Source organism: Xyrauchen texanus, chromosome 27 (genome assembly GCF_025860055.1).
Source record: "Xyrauchen texanus isolate HMW12.3.18 chromosome 27, RBS_HiC_50CHRs, whole genome shotgun sequence".
Classification (NCBI taxonomy): Eukaryota; Metazoa; Chordata; class Actinopteri; order Cypriniformes; family Catostomidae; genus Xyrauchen; species Xyrauchen texanus.
Genome location: NC_068302.1, coordinates 13,546,187 through 13,563,530, shown reverse-complemented (window position 1 = coordinate 13,563,530; position 17,344 = coordinate 13,546,187). Strand labels below are relative to the sequence as shown.

The 17,344-nt window shown below is 45.3% G+C and overlaps 1 protein-coding gene across 1 annotated transcript in view; it reads left to right on the top strand.

Moving 5' to 3' along the window:
* Positions 1-17,344, top strand: part of si:dkeyp-14d3.1 (transmembrane protein 132C) — a 402,929-nt gene that overhangs the window by 338,660 nt on the left and 46,925 nt on the right. The window contains exon 5 of the mRNA XM_052094014.1: positions 1,169-1,312. Coding sequence (XP_051949974.1) covers positions 1,169-1,312 — 144 coding nt within the window. The remainder of the gene's footprint in view (positions 1-1,168; positions 1,313-17,344) is intronic.

Genomic DNA, 17,344 nt, shown 5'->3' with positions numbered 1-17,344 from the left:
CACTGCCTCACATGTTGCCCAAGGCCCTCTGAAATGACCGCATCAAGGAATAACACAAGGACGGCAGGGCATCTTGAAAAATATGGTCTTTAAAAAGATGTTTAACGTCCATGTGTTGCTCTTTTAGAGAGATGTACTCTTTTAGAGAAATATACTCTTTTAGGTGGCTGTCGAAGTGCGCAGGGGCGTAGTCTGCACTGGGGTGCAGAGAAGAGAAAAGCTGCTGATTTGCGCCGCATCTCCAACAGCATACGTTCTTGTAGAGGTGAGTGGAACAGCAGTGGATTTATTCAGCTCGCTGAAACACAACCGCTCAGCTCTGAAGAACAATATGTCTGAACAGGCGCACGCTTCCCTCCTTTTATACCCGTATGTCCGGGTTATGGGCATTCAAATTCTGTTCGCCAATTCTCATTCGCCTTTTCTCAAAGATAGAGGTAACCGATGCTCTCAAGAGAGACCCCTAGTGTCAATACATGGACACAACGTCGAGTGAGTGACAGAAGAGGAATAGTGATTAAAGGAAAGAACTAATGATTGATGGATGGATGGATGGATGGATGGATGGAAATAAAATAGTGAGGAATGGAGATATACTGTAAAGAAAGATTGAATTAATTTATGAATTAAAGAAAGAAAGAAAGAAACTAGTGATTAAAGGAAAGAACTAATGATTGATAGATGATGGATGGATGATGGATGGATGGATGGCAAGAAGGAAGAAAGCAACTAATGATTATAGGCAGGTTGGATGGATGGATGGATTGATTGAAAGAAAGAAAGAAAGAAAGAAAGAAAGAAAGAAAGAAAGAAAGAAAGAAAGAAAGAAAGAGAATTTAAATGAATGATTGTTGCTGGCTGGCTGGCTGGCTGGCTGGCTGGATGGATGGATGGATGGATGGGTGGATGGATGCAAATTTATGATTTTTTGATGTATAGATGGAAAGAATTAGGAATGAACAAAGAAAGGAAGAAACTAACAATTGATTGATTGATTGATTGATTGATTGATTGATTGATTGATTGATTGATTGATTGATTGATCAGCATTTCCCTTCCCTGAAAGCTTTAAAAAAAATCTCTCTAGTACCACATACATTGGAAACTTTGACATTAGGAAATGGAAAATGGACGTGGCCTCATACATTTCTCCTGCCTTTTTTCACAGGAAACAGAGGTTCTGAACACAGCAGTGCTGAACGGGAAGACAGTGGCAGTGCCAGTGAAGGTGGTAACAGTGGGGACAGATGGCACTATTACGGATGTAACAGACACTGTGCAGTGCCAGTCTACAGATGAAGATGTGGTTAAGGTCAGTTGAGTTGAGCATTAATACCTTTTTCTCTTTAATTTGTTATTGTTTTCTCATCAGCTGTAGGGTCTTTAAAGTGTTATTTTAGCAGCTCAAACAAATGATAAATATTTGCTATCTTCTGCTTTTTTAATCACAAGTTTTAATCTTTGTGACTATGTTAAATTAAGTTTGCAATGAATTCCATCCACCTCCACATAATGAAGTTTGACAATGATAAAAAGACGATAATGATTCAAATAATGATTTCGCCGGAGCACCACCTGGGTCTTCTCCTCCCATCTACCAGGGATGCTTGATTCAACTTCCTACGTCTACTATCTGCACAGATATCAACAGCGCAAATGGGTTGTAGGTTGCCAGGTTGAAGTCACAAATGGGTTGAAATTGTATGATGTTTCGATTGTGTGAGTAAGATGCATTTCATACCAGATCTGGCAACTGGACAACCTTGGAATAATATATTTATGTGATTATTCATATAACAAGGTTTGGGCCATACAAATTTTGGGATTTTCCCAGGAGAAATAACAAAACGGGAGGGGGCGGGAAATGGGTGTGAAATACGGGAAACTCCCTGGAAAAACGGGAATTTGGTCATGTGCAAAAGATCAAAACATTGCATATGTTTACAAAGAACGCAATAAGACATCTATTGGCTGACTATTTTATTTATATTGTACCTATGAGAGTGAGAAAATGTGCAGTTGCTACCATAAATTAATGTTGCATGTTCAATACAAGTTAAGCTCATTGGACTGCATTTGTGTAAAAACGTCTCGGGTTAAATGGTGTAACCCTTGTTCCCTGAAAAAAGCTGAACGAGATGCTGTGCTGAGAAAAGCACTTTGGTAACAATCGTACATTCAACAGATTAGCCTAGTACGCCTGTAACACTGCCGTAGTGTGCAGGGTAGCACCAGCCTGACCTGCTGCCTGATAAGCCTTACCCACAAGTGTGGAGGTGGTCCTGCACAGCTTTGTGGGGAGAGTGGGTCTCTTTAGCTATGATGCTAAGCCAGGCGAGAGATAACCCGCAAGTGTCTCTTCTACTGGCGGCATCACCGAATACCCTCGGGCTTCAGCACCCACGATAGTTGAATATGTCAACGTCGAGGGCACTAAGACACGGCAAGTATAAGGATTCCTCCATGAATGAGAATACTTGTTATGGAGGTCATAGAGAAAAAGGAAGGGACTGATATAGCGTTCCCTTCCCTTCTTTAATTTATTTATTTTGGCCACCAGACAGAAATTTTTCTTCTTGTTTGGAGCGTTTGGGGGGGGGTGTCTGTTGTTAGCCGCTTTATTATTGTGCGTGGCACATACAGAGATTCAGCCTATCCCTCATGAACAGAAGAGGCGCCGAGGCGCGCTTCAGGCTTATGAGAAGTATCAGCTGGATCTGGGGAGAGAGCGAGGGAAAGGGACGAACCCGTCTCTCGCTCCTCAACTAGATCCATGAGAGAGCCCCACGAATGAAGTGTGGGCGCTGACTCCCGGAAGCAAGCGAGGCGTGCTCTTTTCTCCAAACAAACAAAGCAAAACTGATGCATGTCCCTCTCGGCCATGGAGTGTAAACAAAGGAACACGCATCGTTTGCTCCGACTTTCAGTCATTTTTTTTAAGAAAGAAGAGAAAGGAGAAAAGGTTCACTGCGCACTGCCTAACCAATTCTAACTCCTAACAGAGGAAAGAAAGTTTGACAGGCTTGTGAGACACACACACACAGAATGGCTCTGAAGAAATAGATCTGACGACACGCTGGTGACGCATCTATTTATAGCCTGGCCACAGGTGCATCCAATGATCTCACCAGCCGAGGCTATAAATTCCGGTCAATGTTCATTGACGTTTTACACACATATTCACAGCTGGTCACAATGTAGGACTGTTCCCAAAGCGCTTTTCTCAGCGCAGCATCCTAGTGAAGCTTTTTGTAAACTCATTCTAAAAAATTTATAAAATAAAAGTTACAGGAAGGCACTTTCAATGGAATCGAATGCGGCCAATCCATAAACGCTAAAATACATACTATTTCAAAAGTATAGCAAGACAAAGACATTACGTGTTAACATATTTTTAATGTGACAAAAATCGCTTACTATCATTATCTGTTTAAAGTTATATCCAAATTTACAACTTTGTTGACATGATGATGCAGGTAAACACTTTAATCTGGTTAACATTTTAACGCATGTTTTTCCCTGATTTTATCACCCAAAATTATGTTAACAAGTATAATGTTTGTCTTGTTGCAGTGCATTTGAAACTGTGTGTACCAATTCACTTGCATTGTAAGAGGCTTATTGTCACCTTGTCTTAGAGCTTTTTCTTTCTTAATAAATGAGGGATGAATCTAATTATATGTAAGCTATATATTCTTTTTTTTTTTGTGGTAATCAACAGATCGATTATGCCACAATTGCTTTTGATGAAGTTTAACTTGTATTAAACCTGGAGTATTCCTTTAAGGAGATATTTCTAACTGATCTGACCCTTAAAAATGAAATACAGCTACATTTGTATAACATGTTTAGTATTATGTTTCCTGTTGAGTCCAATTAAGTACAATTGTTTTATATGGCCTTGGTATAACTTTCAGGGTGGAACATTATTTATTACCTTTACTTTTCTCAATATTTTTGTTTCTATTCTAGAGGTGTGTCATGAAATATGTTCAAAACATTTAACACGACCAACATAAATAGGCATATAAATTTTCATCTTGACCTCCTCGTCGCTTCTTCAACTCAAATTCTTAATTTTAACAAATAAATTCAGTAGTCCAGTTGGTGCATGCTTCTCTTTTAAGATAATAACAAAGGCTTGTTATTGAGGCAGAGGCATAAATTAATGCATTTTAATTATTTAATCAGACCTCAGCTGACCTTAAATATCTTAATTCATTTATAAACATGGACCGAATGACACATTTACATCATTTTGACTGAAGAAGATTGATGCTAAGGACAAACATTTATGATTTTGAGTCTTAATAATGTATCTCTATGCTTACTAATTAATGCATAATGAATTTGAATGCATCTTAATAATTTAAAGATTTTAAATTAATTTTTACAGATTTACTCAGAGAACTTATGAATGCTAGTGTTGATGCTGCATGTGCGTGTGAAAGGACAATATTAGATAAGGGGCACGTTTATAAGGTGTATACTGTAAATACTTTGTTCCCCGAGAAGCTGATGTAAAAGCTCTTTTCTTCCGGAATCATGAAGACCAATTTGGATATAGGATAATTATGGAACATTTTGGATAATTTTCTCACTATTAATTTAAAACAGCAACCTATCAGCTTGCCAGCAACCACAACAATAGGTAGTTAAATAAAATGAATGAACTGCCAGATTAACTCAATTACACAATATTCAGCTAAAATGTCAGTGCCAGAATGCTGAATAGCTAAATTGTGCCGCGTTATATCATACGAAAATGGCCCTACATGCTAAATAGGAAACATTTGCATTTTAGCTGCATTAGTGGCTTTGCACAAAAAGCCATTGCCACAGCTGGAGAAAGAATACTACAGTAGTTATGTATTAATTTTAGTTTTTTTTGTCATGTTTGCACTAAGCTATAAGCTATTCTGTCAAGGCCAGTGCCAGAGTCTCAACTAAAATAAAAGCAGGATATCTTTATATTAAAAACAATTAACCATTAATTCATTTTGTATGGAGTGTGAACATTTACAGTTGGTGGTAGATGCCATTTAATACAATATTTTATCTTGAATGCAGGGGTTAAATTGAGATTTTGGAGGTGGGGAACCTTAAACGGTGTGATCGTGTAAAATCCATTCAATTAAAAATATAATTTTTTTTCTCTCAGATGAAATTCTTTGACTGGCATTCAGTTATAGGCCTATAATTTGTCTGTCATTATTTATCTTAATTGTGATAATCTGATTGATTGTAATAATGATACTAGATGTATGTTATGCATTTTATAAAACTTAGATGACACCTGGAAAAAGTTTATATTCTTCTTGCCCGAGGTAAGGCATCATCTTGCCTTTGAACATGCTAAACTATCCAATTATTTAATAATTTATAAGTAAATAAACATTCTTAAGGGGTGTACAGCTTTGAAATAAACTAAGCAAAATTGCTACTGCATATTGATCTCAGAAATGGGTGAGCAGTTGATTCCATACAGTATTTTGTGATTTTATGAATTAGAGATCGAACCACAGAACAATAGAAGCGCAACACGTGCCATTCTTGAATAGCTGCCCGCTACTTGCATGTGGAACTGACTAGAGCGAAGCATAATGAACTTGAAAGGTTTCTGAACAAGTATCTTTGTGAGATGGAGCAGGAACGTTTTAAATGTTTCAAACAATTACCATATTGGAGCATAAAAAATTTGAAAAGATTGACAAACAAGAAAAGGTGCCGGACCATTTCAGCCCAATTTAAGCCTTTACCAGTGATGGGTAGTTGCTTCACTAATAATAGCAAAGCTATTAGCTTAACTACGTTTCTAAGTAGCAAGGTGGTTGCTTCGCTAGTTTTCGCTAGTTCGCTAGCGGCATAGCAGTGAGAAAAGCTGCAACGCTTCACCATGCCTTGAACCCGGTGTTTACTATCACCAGTTTTGAATGAAAACAAATTAATCGCTTCTTTTAAAATTAATTGGTCACACATGATAGGACAACAGTCTGAACTGGTTCACGATTCAATCTGAATGACTCAGAAAGCTTACGCACGCACTACTGAATCATTTGGTGCACTCTCACTTGCCAATAAGCTCACAGAGTATTTTATAAAATGGAAAATAAAGACAACGCCATTTGCAGTGGTTTAACAATCAATGTAAACGAAACCTGCAAATGCTTCCTATTGTTTGAAGTTAAATTATGGATATCTGAAAACTTCCTCATGCTTAATGAGGATAAAACCGAGGTCATTGCTTTTGGCTCTTCGCTACATATCGCTGATATTGAAAATCAGTTTGGTACTTTATCTTTAACCATGCACAATAGAGTTAAGAACTTGGGTGTCATCTTTGATTCTGACTTATTTTTTGATAAGCAGATAAATGCTGTTGTTAAAGGAAGTTTTTTTCATCTAAGGTCCATTGCTAAATTAAAACAGTTTCTCTCACCGAAGGACTTGGAAATAGTAATTCATGCTCTTATTACATCCCGGCTGGATTACTGCAACGCCTTATATGTGGGTCTGTCTCAATCTTCTTTTTCACGTCTGCAAATAGTCCAAAATGCAGCAGCTAGACTCCTAACGGGTACCAAGAAAAGAGAGCATATTACCCCAGTTCTCGCTTCCCTACAATGGCTTCCAGTTCGATACAGAGTAAATTTCAAGGTTGTGATGTATGTTTATAAGGCATTGCATGGCTTAGCCCCTCAGTACATTGCTGATTTACTCCATCTACATTCTGCACCTATGTCTCTTAATCATCAAATCAGTTACTCCTCTCTGTTCCTCGTTCCCGGTTGAAAACTAAAGGTGATCGGGCGTTTGTAGTTGCGGCCCCCAGATTATGGAATGCACTCCCATTTGCTGTTAGGTCTTCATCCACACTTCCGATATTTAAATCTAAATTGAAGACACATTTGTACTCTTTAGCCTATAATGTCGGTTGATAATTTTAATAGTTTTCTGTGTAGGTTTTATAACGTTCTATTAAATTCTGTTATTAATGTTTGTAAAAAATTGTACAGCACTTTGGTTACAACATTTGTTGTTTTTAAGTGTGCTTTATAAATAAACTTGACTTGACTTGTCTTGCCAGTGACGAAGAAGAAAAAAGCCTGGTATGCCAGATTACCAGTCCAGCCCTTAGTGTAGCTTGTAGTTTAAATTGCTACTTTCTCTGAACTGTAGCTTTTAGCTTAACCTATTTTTCGGTTGAGTAGTTTGTAACTTAGCTTGCCACATTTTTTGAGTTGCTTGCCCAACACTGGCCTTCACTGAATATGTGGCTCCAGATGGCAATCTTCTTCTTCTTCTTCTTCTTCTTCTTCTTCTTCTTTCTGCTGATCCCGTTAGGGGTCGCCACAGCGGACCGTCTGTGATCCGCATATTTGACTTGGCACAGGTTTTTTTTCCTTTTCTTTTTTTTTTATATTTGTAGCTTTACCCTGCAGTTCATTCACCCTCCACCTATTGTCAGTGTCAATGAGCTTTTAAGATTTTGTATGGATTGTAAAGGTGCTGTTTGTTGACAAAAGTCACAAATTCTGCAAGTCTCTAGACACTGCTATCTGTGTTTGATCAGTGATTTACTGATATAGCCTGTTTTAATTTAAATTGACAAAGAGAAAGGCATAATCAAAAGCACTTTGCACCTGTACCCACACTGTCCAAAACTCACATGTGAATTACAAACTGTAAATACGTCTCTTTTGTCTTCATCACAAAACGTGCGCAATTTAGCAGGAAAGGTCATGCTGAAAACAACTGTAAGATTATATATGCCGAAGAATTGAAGCAACATATATCTGTATCTAGGAAAAAACAACCTTTCAGTTCTGAATGTTTCAACGTCGTAAATCACCGGCCTTCACAAGAAACCCCACACCAGGCTGTTCTTTCACACCAGACCGTCAGATTTGCAAAAAGACATTTCATCTTAATCTAGCCTTGCTAGATAATGCTGAAAATCAATTTGAACTGTGGTAAAATGTGTACCTGACAAATTAATGATTATAGACTGATGGACCTCTTTAAAATGTGTGTAGCGATGTGCAATCACCTATTACTGATAAATATAATCTTTAATTTTGTATGATTCATCTCATTCTACTAAGAATGGTAACTATAAGGCTTAACTTGATAAAATACAATGATGTGTAAAACCAATGTGATTTTGTAACCAGGGATTTTCATGTTCTCTTACGAGAGGTCAGGCCGCGCCCCTCTCAGCACCGGAGATCGCCACCTCATATGCGCTCTCTGCCTGGGACTGGAACATGCAGAGCTCGCCCTCGCTGACGGCGGATGCGACCTCTGCGAGGAGCTTCCGATGTCGACCCTGCGGGCTCGACTCGAAGCACTCAAAACCGAAGCCGCCCGCGCTTCGTTCGCCAGCGCAGAAAGAAGCGCCGCTCCCAAAGGCTGCCGGAACCGGTGTTAGAAGCGACTACCTCGCCGGAGCCTCTCCCTCGAGCCTCGCTTTCACCCTCCCGCCCCCGGGGCGCACAGTTGCCGCCGAGCGGCCGCACTGTGCCATCTCGGATGACGAGGCGGAGGATAAGGGCTGCTGTTCCATCATGGCTTTGGACAGCGAGGAGTGGTCAGGCTCCCAAGCCTCCTCCTCGGCCCAGGAATCCAGCAGGACCAGCGCCGAGTCGAGGAAGAACTAAGCGCCTCCTCACACAGGCCGTCGACCGCCTCGGGCTCGAGTGGTCACCGCCCTCTGAGCAGGCTCCCAACAGACTCGACGGCTGCTTTCTTCAGAGCCGTCGCCGCGGTGGCGCCCGCAGCCCGGCCCGCTCCCTTCCTGCGGAACTCCACGCCGAGCTCTCTAAATCGTGGAACGCGCCTCTCTCGGCCAGGAACCGATCCCATGTCTCCACCTCTCTTGCTTCGGTGGACGGCGCCACCGAGAGGGGCTATTCTTCCATCCCCCTGGTCGAGGATTCGGTAGCAGCACACCTTTGCCCGCCCTCCGCGAGATGGCGGTCTAAGCCAGTGCTCCCGTCTAAGGCCTGCAGAACTACTTCCGCCTGTGTTGGCGCGCCTATGCGCCGCCCGCCAAGCCGCATCTGCTCTGCATTCCATGGCCGTTTTACAGATCCTCCAAGCGGACCTTCTTCGAGAGTGGGATGAGAAAGGCAGGCACCCAGAGGCTGTTTCAGATCTAAGGAGCGCGACGGATCTCGCCCTTCACGCCACCAAAGCTGCAGCTCAAGCCCTAGGGAAGTGCATGGCCGCGCTGACTGTGACCGAGAGATACCTATGGCTAACGCTAGCCGACATGGGAGAAGCTGAACGCTCCACGTTCCTCAACGCGCTGCTCTCTCCATCCGGTCTCTTCGGTTCCGCGGTGAGTGGCATTGTTGACCGTTTCTCGGAAGTCCAGAGAGCCACCCAAGCCATGAATCTCTTCCTGCCTCGTCGCGCTAGCTCCTCTGCAGGCCGCCCCCGTGACCAGCCTTCTGCACGAGCCTCTTCACAGCGCCCAGCTCAGCAAAGCCAGACTTCTCAGCGTCGACAGGGCGGCCGCCCTAGAACGCGCTCAGACAGCCGCCGCAGACCGCCGCCACCCCGCGAGCCTCGGCCTAATATTGCATTGAAACCTGAGCAACCGAAGTCCTCCTAGCTTTGTTAAGGAAACGACGGCTCAGTCCCGCCACGGCCGGACCACCGTCAAAGCTTCGGCCCCTGTCAGTCCCCTTCTCTCAGGCTACTGCAGTGGTGGATTCAGCAGCCAACAAGCCGGTGATACTGCCCGCTTGCCTGCACTCAAATGCTGTTTTCACGGCGACCCAAAGAAATCTTGTGAAAAGCAAACATGCCTTATGTGTAGAAAATGTGCCCACAATCCAGTGTTCACCCCTACACACAAGCATTACACTTCCCGTGTCCCTATCAGAGCCCACTCACATAAAGCAGGCACAGCCAGCTCGAGTGTTAGAGTCAATAAACGCGCCCACGAATCCGTGCGCACGCCCCTTCTCTGCCCGCTCTGTCACACGGCCAGCAAACACCTCTCTGTATGTAAGTCCTATGCCCGTGACTATGCTCGCGCATCACTTCACAGATGTGACTCTTTCCCCATTCACCTCAATCGGGAAGTCACTCACAGAACAGCCTGTCCCTGCTGTCTGCGAGCAGTCATGCATAAGCACAGTAAGCGTGCTCACACATTCTGTTCAGCTCGCTGTGTGCGGAAATCAGGGCGACTTGGCCATTCACCCTCTAGCGTTACGCTTCAAAGCGTGGAAAGCTATCCCAGGGATATCCAAATGAGTGTTAAGCACAATAAAACAGGGCTATTTGCTACAGTTCGATCGCCGCCCTCCCCGCTTCAGAGCGCGGCTCGAAACTACTGTGAACACGGAAGCAGCCTGCATGCTTCGTTCAGAAATAGCAAACCTTCTGTGCAAAAGGGCCGTAGAGAGAGTGCCACCTTCTCTGAGCGAGTCGGGGTTTTACAGCCGTTATTTTCTTGTCCCCAAGAAAGACGGCGGCCTCAGACCAATATTAGATCTCAGGGTTTTGAACAAGGTGCTCGCAAAAAGACCGTTCAAAATGCTTACAATCAGGAAACTCCTCGCGCATGTGCGCCAGGGGGACTGGTTTATTTCTCTCGATCTGAAAGATGCCTACTTTCAGATTCAGATAAATCCCCGTCACAGGCCATTCTTGAGATTCGCCTTCGACGGCCAGGTTTATCAATACACCGTCCTTCCGTTCGGCCTGTCTTTATCACCCCGTACTTTCACGAAGTGCATGGATGCGGCGCTCGCACCCCTGTGGAGTCAGGGCTTGCGAATTCTGAACTATTTGGACGATTGGCAGTCACATACGGAGCTTCTGTCTCACAGGACAGTTCTCCTCAGTCTTCTGAACAGTTTGGGTCTTGCAGTCAATTGGACCAATAGCTCACTACAGCCCAGTCAGGCAATTTCCTTCCTTGGAATAGAACTAGACTCCATGGCGATGACGGCTCGCTTATCTACACAGCGCACGCACCGTGTTCAGCGACTAGCCGCGTCCTTTCAGATGAACAGCCTCATGCCTCTGAAAAAATTTCAGAGAATGCTAGGTTACATGGCCTCAGCCGCAGCAGTACTTCAGCTGGGTTTACTGTGCATGCGCCCGCTTCAGCATTGGCTAAACACCCGCGCGTCTCGCCGGGCTTGGGCCACGGGCCGCCAGCCGATCGGAGGGACTCAGACCTGTATCTCAGCTCTGCAGCCCTGGGCAGTGGCCGAATGGTATCAGCGGGGAGTGACGATGGGAGCTGTATCTCGCCGAAAAGTCATCTCGACAGACGCGTCCAACACGGGTTGGGGCGCAGTCTGCGAGGGCTCTCCGGTTTTTGGCCTATGGTCAGTTCAGGAAAAGCTCCTTCACATAAATTGTCTGGAAATGATAGCGGTCGAGTACGCGCTCGTGCGCTTCCTCCCGGTCATTCAGGGTCACCACGTCCTGGTCTGTTCGGACAACAGATCTGTGGTATCCTATCTAAACCGTCAGGGCGGTGTCAGATCCAGGAACCTCTTCCATCTGACAAAACGCATACTGAGTTGGTCCCAGTGCCACCTGCGCTCGCTGAGGGCGACGCACGTGCCAGGCCACCTGAACGATGGCCCAGACAGACTGTCCAGAGACAATATTTCCCCAGAGGAATGGTCCCTGCACGCTCAAACAGTCCAGAAGTTATGGAGCATATTCGGCAGAGCAGAGATAGACCTCTTTGCGTCAGAAGAGAACTCTCACTGCCCAGTATTTTTCTCGAAGCGAGGACGCGCTGGCCCAGGACTGGCCCAACCGCCCGCTTTACGCCTTCCCTCCCATCTCGCTATTGCCACAGGTAATGCAGAGGATCAGGGAAACGCGTCACTCGGTGCTCCTCATAGCCCCGCGCTGGGAGAATCAGGCATGGTTCCCGGAGCTTACGCGGCTGTCACTGACAGCCCCGTGGCCCATTCCAGTGAGAGCAGATCTCCTCTCTCAAGCTCGCGGCACGATCTGGAATCCCCACCCAGAGCGCTGGGCGCTGCACGCGTGGGTGATCAATGACTACCTGTCGTTTTGCCAGAAGGAGTAATAAACACTATCATACACGCTAGAGCCCCTTCCACGAGAAGACTCTATGCATCCAAATGGTCTGTGTTTTCAAAATGGTGCACCGACAGAGACCTGGACCCACGGACATGTGGGGTGTCGTCGCTGCTCGTGTTTTTACAAGAGCTGCTGGATAAGGGCAGATCCCCATCCACGCTCAAAGTGTACGTGGCGGCCATCGCGGCGTTCGCTGAACCCCTGCATGGCCAGTCACTGGGAAAAAACGAGCTGGTCATCCGCTTCCTCAGGGGAGCTAGAAGGATGAACCCCCCGCGCCCCCCATCAGTTCCTATCTGGGATCTTTCCGTATTTCTCGAAGCTATGAAAGCCCCCCCTTTAGAAACCGCTTCAATCCGTGGATTTGAAATACCTTTCACTCAAAACCGTTTTTCTGACTGCCCTGTCATCAGTTAAACGTGTGGGAGACCTTCACGCGCTGTCTGTCAGCGCTGCGTGTCTTGAGTTTGGACCAAGTGACTCCAAGGTCATTTTAAAGCCTAGACACGGCTGTGTCCCCAAGGTGATCGGTACTCCTTTCAGAGCACAAATCATTTCCCTATCGGCGCTGCCAGCATCCGATAGCGAACGCGACGCCAATCTCCTTTGCCCAGTCAGAGCACTGAGATTGTATACTGTGCGCTCCACCTCTTTCAGACGCTCTGAGCAGCTTTTCGTTTCTTTCAGAGGGCGCACCAAAGGTTTCGCCGCCTCGAAACAGACACTGTCTAGATGGATAGTGGACGCTATTGCTGCCGCGTATGCGTCAAAAGACCTGCCATGCCCGTTAGGCATTAGGGCTCACTCCACTAGAGGCATGGCCTCCTCGTGGGCATGGTCCAGCGGGATTTCCATTCACGACATATGTGTGGCAGCGGGCTGGGCTTCCCCCTCAACCTTTGTCAGATTTTACAATCTGGAAGTGCCTGCCCTGCAGGCAAAACTACTAGCGGTTTAATACGCTACAGCTCCCCTGGTGAGCTGCACTGATGGAACACATTCCACACAGACCGGCACCGCCGCTCTGTCTTTTCCTTCCCACTATGTGCTTATGTATTACACACACACTGGCCCGCACTCTTGCCGGCCAAATATTATTCCCCCACTCACAAGGGCTCCCCCGGGTCCCCCCACCCCTGGGGCTCATGCAGTGGATGCTTGGCGCGACGGCGTTGACAATGGGTTCCGTGAGCGTAAGCTAGCTTACGCAATACTGAGAGAACCTCTCGTGAAGAGAACGAATCGGTTACCTTACGTAACCTCGGTTCTCTCTAGAAGAGGGAGCAGTATTGCGTAGCCGACCGTGCTTCAGCGCCACGCAGCGATTTTCGCTTCATTCAATGAAAACCAGGGTTCCAGCCTACTGAACTTACGCTTATATGCACTCTAGCCACGCCCATTTTGGCGGGCTTTGATACAGTGACGGCGCGGGCGCCTGTCATTGGACGCAAGTTCACTCAAGTTCGTCTATAGGCTGCAGCAGTTGCCGCAGAGCAGCCTATGAGCTCGCTAGCTAGCCCGCTCAAGGTATGCAGTTGCTGCACTGCGTTGACAATGGATACAAAATTAAGGATAATTTTTTGGCTTCAATATCTCAGAAAAGATGAATCTTTCCCGTAGCGTAAGCTAGCTTACGCAATACTCATTCCCTCTTCTAGAGAGAACCGAGGTAACCGATTCGTTTTATTGCCTACACGTATAAAATCCATAAAAACATTTCATGTTTAGTATGTAAGCATTTGTTTGTGTATGAAGAAAAATCTGATGAAAATAAATATCACGTCTCTTGTACCATTCTCAAGATATAAAAGCTCATGATTAAATATGCACTATTTTTGAGCGGGACATTTTTAAGAGTCTGAAACTAAGGGCCATAGCTCAACTGTCGGGAAAGACAGCCCAATTGACCATGTGACTCTGAAAAGTCACTTCTGATGACTACATAAAGTTCATTTTCACTGTACTGATCAGTTATTTCAGTTATATGTTTAGAAAACTAATAAAGTTTGTCTGTGTTCAAAGACGACTTGACTGTGGTAAATTTTGATAAAAAAAATCTCATCCCTGTTTCTGAAAGATTTCACTTCAAAGCTGTACCTAAATACATGTGATATTATTTTCAATAAACCTTGAGAATAATATCACTCCAATAAGTGAATGAATCATAATTCAATTTAAAGCTAATTCCTTACAATAGATATTGTGAGCTGATACAACTAGATGTTGTATTATGATTTAAATGGTGGAGAATCTATTAAGACAATAATCTAGTTATTTGTGATTTATCTAATTTATAATGGTTGTCGAACGTGACTAATTCTGTTATACATTTCATTGCCTAATAAGGCACAATAAGGACAGTTTCATTTAGTTCATAGCGCACATATTTCGAGACTCTAAATTCCCCTACAGTTTTTTGTTTTTTGTCTTGGATGTTGTCTGCCTTATTGTATATGACAGACAAACGCTTTTGGACATTGGTTCTGCAATTACACACTGAAAACCGGACTTCAAATTCCTCAATGCCGACCCGCTGTTTACAAACACGCCAGCGGAGCCCTTTGTCTGGGCTGCCCAGCCATGGAAACGTGGAAGGAAAAGAGAAAAAAGAGCAAGTGTTCACATCAGAGTAAGACGTCGTGCAAATCGACCCCCGCTACTCAGTATACTACTGGCAAATGTTCCATTTCTGGACAACAAGCACTGTGAGCTGAGAGCGCAGATCTCTTTCCAACGAGAGACAAGGGATTGCTGCGTTATCTGCCTTACAGAAACCTGGATGTCTGCGGAGATTCCAGACTCGGCCATCGAACCTGTGGGTTTTTCCGTGCACCGAGCAGATAGAGCGAAATACCATTTAGGTAAAAGCAGAGGTGTGGTGTATGTTTATGATCAACAAATCATGGTGTGATCAGAGGAACATACATTTTATCAAGTCTTTCTGCTCTCCTGATCTGGAATATCTCATGATTCTGTGTCGACCATTCTGGCTACCGAGGGAATTCACAGCGGTCATTATAACAGCTATGTACATCCCCCCACAAGCCGACACAGACCGGGCACTCAAGGAACTGTATGGGAGTATAAGTGAGCAGGAAACCGCGCACCCTGAGGCCACGTTCATTGTTACCGGGGACTTTAACAAAGCCAATTTTAAAACAATCGCACCAAAATACCACCAACACATCAGCTTCAACACACGAGGGGACCGGGTTTTGGACCATTGCTATTCTCCTCTCCAGGATGGCTACAAATCCCTCCCCCACCCACCATTTGGCAAATCAGACCACTCTTCCGTTCTGCTTCTGCCCGCTTACAGGCAGAAACTGAAACGGGAAGCACCCACCCTCAGAACGATCCAGTGCTGGTCTGACCAATCAGACTCTATGCTACAAGACTGTTTTTATCACGCAGACTGGGAGATGTTCCGGTCTGCCTCCGATGATGACATCGAGGTTTACGCTGATAGCATAACGTGTTTCATCAGGAAGTGCGTAGAGGACGTTGTGCCAACCAAAACAATACAGATCTACCCCAACCAGAAACCATGGGTTAACGCCGATGTTTGCGCAGCACTTAATGCGCGGACCTCCGCTTTTAATTCCGGGAACGCGGAGGAACATAAACAAGCCAGTTATGCCCTCCGTAACACTATCAGTGCAGCCAAATGCCAGTACAGGCACAAACTTGAAGGACAGTTCAACCTTCAAGTATGTGGCAGGGAATTAACATCATCACGGATTACAAAGGGAATAAAAACTCAGCCGTGAACACCGCTGCCTCTCTCCCAGATGAGCTCAATACATTTTATGCTTGTTTCGAGGACAACAACACTACCCTCGCGGAGAGAGCACTCGCAGTCGACGCTACAGAGGTTGGTTCACTCTCTGTCGCTGTTGCGGATGTAACCCAATCCTACCGATGGGTGAACATCCGTAAAGCCGCGGGTCCAGACGGCATTCCGGGCCGCGTCATCAGAGCGTACACGAATCAACTGGCTGGTGTTTTTAAGGATATTTTCATCCTGTCCCTCTCCCTGTCTGTAGTCCCCACATTCTTCAAAACGTCAACCATTATGCCTGTACCAAAGCAAGCCAAAATCACTTGCCTAAATGACTGGCGTCCTGTTGCTCTGACCCCCATCATCAGCAAATGCTTTGAGAGGTTAATCTGAGATCACATCTGCTCTTTGCTGCCCACCTCTCTGGACCCATTGCAGTTTGCCTACCGCAACAACCGCTCCACTGATGATGCCATTGAATCTACTATACACACTGCTCCCTCCCACCTGGAAAAAAGGAACACATATGTGAGAATGCTGTTTGTAGACTACAGCTCAGTATTCAACACCATAGTGCCCTCCAAGCTTGATGAGAAACTCCGGGCTCTGGGCTTAAACAGCTCACTGTGCAGCTGGATCCTGGATTTCCTGTCAGGCAGACGTCAGGTGGTTAGAATGGGCAGCAACATCTCCTCATCACTGACCCTCAACACTGGAGCCCCGCAGGGCTGTGTTCTCAGCCCACTCCTGTATTCCCTGTATACACATGACTGTGTGGCATCACATAGCTCCAATGCCATCATTAAGTTTGCTGACAATACGACAGTGGTAGGTCTGATTACTGACAATGATGAAACAGCCTACAGAGAGGAGGTGCACACTCTGACACGCTGGTGTCAGGAGCACAACCTCTCCCTCAATGTCAGCAAGACCAAGGAGCTTGTAGTGGACTTCAGGAGGAAATACAGAGAACACAGCCCCATCACCATTAATGGAGCACCGGTGGAGAGAGACAGCAGCTTCAAGTTCCTTGGTGTCCACATTACTGAGGAACTCACATGGTCCGTCCACACTGAGGCCGTTGTGAAGAAGGCTCAGGAAGTTTGGAATGAACCACCACATCCTCATACGGTTCTACACCAGCACTGTAGAGAGCATCCTGACAGGCTGCATCACCACCTGGTACGGCAACAGCACTGGCCACAACCGCAAAGCCCTGCAAAGGGTGGTGCGAACTGCCAGAAACATCATCGGAGGTGAGCTTCCCTCCCTCCAGGACATATATAACAGGCGGTGTGTGAAAAAAGCCACCGGAGTCATGGGCTGCTCTCACTGCTACCATCAGGTAGGCGGTATCGCAGCATCAGGACCCGCACCAGCCGACTACATGACAGCTTCTTCCCCCAAGCAATCTGACTTTTGAACACTTGATCTCTCACGATCAATAATCAGCACTGCACTTTATTAATCTAT